Raw genomic sequence first — 3,499 nt, 5'->3', positions numbered from 1 at the left:
AGAAAGTTAAACTGGCAAGCAGAGTCAGTGGAGCTTCTTAAGGGTTTGAAGAGAAGGCTTTTCCTCTCTTTGAAGAAATTGAGAAAAAACACAAGATAGGGTAAATTTTGCCACAAAAAGAAAGAATAGCAGTGTACACCAAGAAAGCGCGTGCAAATAAGGAGTTTTGAGACAAAATTTTCAATTAATTTTGAAAAAAAAAAAAATGAGGGAGTGATGTACGAGAAGCAGGTATTTTAGATAAAGATAGAATTTACAAGCAGGAGAGAGGACATCTACTTAACAAAGTCTGATAATCCTCAGGAAAACCAAAAATAAACCATGACAAAAAATTCAAGATGCCCTAAGAAGAGACTTCCAATCATGCTGAACTTCTGAAACACACATTCCCTTGAAATTTTCATAGCCCATAAACCATGAAGCAGCCATAAAAATAATATTTTCCCACACCAATCAATATGGTAACTTGTTCCCTGCAAATATATGCGCATTATGTTCCTTCCACAAGCCCCACAACACTGCAAATATAGCACAATTCCATGATGCAATTTCCTCGTTCTTCCCCCCAAACCCCACAAAAGAAATTGCCTAGAACTCACCCACTTAGACCTGGCAAAATGGATAAAAATCCATTAATCCGAACCGCATCCAACCCGTTTTAACCGACTTATAATTATCCGTTTGCTAAACGAGTCGAATATGGTTTTTTATTTTCATATCCGCCCCCTTAGCGGGTCGGGTCGGGTTTATCCGGCGGATATCCACCAACCCGCTTACAAAATTAACCCAGGAAAGCCCAACAAGCTACAGCCCAAACCCTTTAACCCAGCCAGCCCAGTAAGCCCACTGCCCAAATGTCCACACGGCCCACTACCCACATGCCCCGCTCAGCGCCTCACTCTAATTTGGTTTTTAGTTTTCCTTCTTGCTGGCTTGACAGCTTGCTTTTTTGCGTATTGAAACAGGTTAGAAAGGAGACTGTTGCAACCCTCAGACCTTAATTTTTTTCCAGAATCATTCATCCTAGATGGCAGTGTTGGATTATCTGTTGCACTGGAAAGTGATATTTTTGTTCCAACTTATGATGGAAACATGGCTAAAGTTGTTGAAGGACATCGCAGGTACTGATCTGTTAAGCAGCATTCATCTGTTTCAAAATGATATGGTATAATTTGTTCACTATCATGGACTTAATGCTGATTGCATTCAAACCTGTCGGAACAATGATTTTGGATTTCCAATTTCAACGGTTATAGTAGCTTCATAATCCTTTTCAATTGTTTAGATTTTTGGGACAACTTCGGTTTCTAAAATTTGTCTCTTATGTATGTGTGTGTGTTATTATTTTTTTGAGTTGATTAAGTTTTTTTTTTTTTATCTGGAAATTGTATATATGATGTCTATAAATTCTTTTCAGATTTCTTGGGTTCAAGAAAACATTTTTATTGGATAGAAGACTCGTTGTTGATTTGATAGACCAATACACTAATGGAACATTGAGTTGGGATGAGTTCTCGTTTGCTGTAAGGGAAGCTCATGCTGATCGCATGGGAAGGCCAACTAAAAGGGTGATGATTCCAGACCGACCAAAGGAGGAAGATTACTTCTATGCCAACCCCCAGGAGTGTCTGCCATCATCAGATGAACTTTGAGCAGCATATGATCCTTCTGGCATGGGTTCGGAGATTGTTACATTTATTTGTGCTCTACGATGCAGTTCTAGCACAGGTTAAGGGGGATTATATGTATAGCACACAACCCAAACAGAGTAAGATTTTAATATTATTGCATTCCAAAACACTGGGAAACTGAGGATCTGCGTCGGCAAATGCAGCAGTAGCTGGAAGACATCAGTATTATCACTCATAATCAAATTCTTGTATAGAAGGTACCCTGCCATTACAGGGTGACATCTAAAAAATCTTCATTATACAGAGGGATGAAATATATATATATAATATGTTCATGCTTCAGATATCTTCTGTTTCAATGAAAAATTTAACATCCTTTTTTGTATTACATGGTGAGTTTGGAATTGCAGAGTTCGTCTTAGACTCTTAGGTTTGGTGTACAATTGATGCAATATATTGTGTTTGACGAGTGTTCTAATGAGTGAACTTTGTGGTTTATTGCCTTATGCCTGGTTGCCGAGGAAAGTGAAAAATGAATTCAGATTATAGATTTTTTTTTTTCGTAAACTATTTGCTACCTTGGAAAGCAAAATCATCCACTCTAGGCTATTGTAGGCCTAGTTCTCTTTGGGTGTATTTGATTGGCAAGATTGGACTGGTGTATAGATTGGACAAAAAATAAATTATTAATAAAATTATATTTGAGAATGGCGGATTATCCGCCCATCCGCCATGAATTATCCGACCCGAAACCGCCTAATCCACCACTTAAACGAGTCGAATATGGATTATGAATTTTTCACCTGATAATCCGCCTTATCCGCCACGGATAAACCGACCCGATCCGCTTTGCCAGGTCTACACCCACTGTTCTAGGACAAACCCAGCTTTCTTCAAAGTAATTGAATAACTTGTTCCAAAACTTCCAAGCATAATCACAGTGCAGGAAAAGGTGTGGAACAGACTCTGAACAATTAAAGCAAAGCATACATAAATCAGGAAGGAGAGTCTTTAAAGGTCTCCTCATCTGCAACAAATCATTAGTATTTATCCTATTAAGCACAAGTCATCGGTATTTGGATGGATCATTCAAGCCCAATTTGGAGGCCTATGTTAAAGAATAGGGTCAATTGTTTATTGGGTCCTAAACCCAAACATTCTTAGTTGTTTAATTACGTGTATTCAGTTTGCTTGTATTAGGATTATGTTTTTCTTTTTTTCAACAAAAAATAAAAATTATATAAAATGAGGCATCAAGGGGAAGCGACCCAAGCACAAAGAAACGAATGGAGAAAACAGCCCATAATGGAAAGTATCAAGAACATCAAGGAACAGAAAGTGGTCCCTTCCAACTAGCCCAAAATGCCAACAAGAGATCATAGCAATCCAATGGTCCATGACACCCTAAATAGGAGAGATAATCCCTTGAAATGTTCTTTTATTCCTCTCTCTGCACAACCCAAAAAATAGCAAGGGGAATGAGGGAGAGAGAGCTTCTCCCTTCCTACCCACAGTTCACCTCCCATTGTGGCTACAATGACCCATTTCTGATTTACGATGGAGATGGCTAAGTTCCACAATTTCTTGGTCCAAGAACAATGCAGGAGTACGTGATCAATTGATTCCTCCTACTCCAAGCATAAAAAGCATCTATTGACAAGAAGGATGTCTTTTTTAAGATTGTTTACAGTAAGGATTTTTCCAAGAGTAGCTTCCCATGTGAAAAAGGCAACCTTTGAAGGGGCTGCCCTTTCCCAAATCAGCTTCCAAGGGAAGTTGGTGCTGCTCCCAGCCAAAGAACTAAGGTGCTTATAGAAAAAGTTGACAGTGAAGTTTCCATCTTTCTTCAAAACCCCTTTGGACTCATT

General features: G+C 38.7%; 1 protein-coding gene across 1 annotated transcript; it reads left to right on the top strand.

Annotated features, from left to right (window-relative positions):
- Positions 1 to 930: 930 nt before the first annotated feature.
- Positions 931 to 2,011, top strand: LOC131163132 (rhamnogalacturonan I rhamnosyltransferase 1-like). Its single transcript, XM_058119873.1, has 2 exons — positions 931 to 1,121; positions 1,418 to 2,011. Exons 1-2 carry the CDS (start codon positions 1,093 to 1,095, stop codon positions 1,650 to 1,652), a joined length of 264 nt encoding a protein of 87 aa, XP_057975856.1. The 5' UTR covers positions 931 to 1,092; the 3' UTR covers positions 1,653 to 2,011.
- The last annotated feature ends 1,488 nt before the right edge of the window (positions 2,012 to 3,499 follow it).

Source organism: Malania oleifera, chromosome 8 (genome assembly GCF_029873635.1).
Source record: "Malania oleifera isolate guangnan ecotype guangnan chromosome 8, ASM2987363v1, whole genome shotgun sequence".
In the NCBI taxonomy this organism is placed as follows: domain Eukaryota; kingdom Viridiplantae; phylum Streptophyta; class Magnoliopsida; order Santalales; family Ximeniaceae; genus Malania; species Malania oleifera.
Note: the sequence above shows the minus strand (reverse complement) of the source record. Positions and strands in the feature narration are given on the sequence as shown.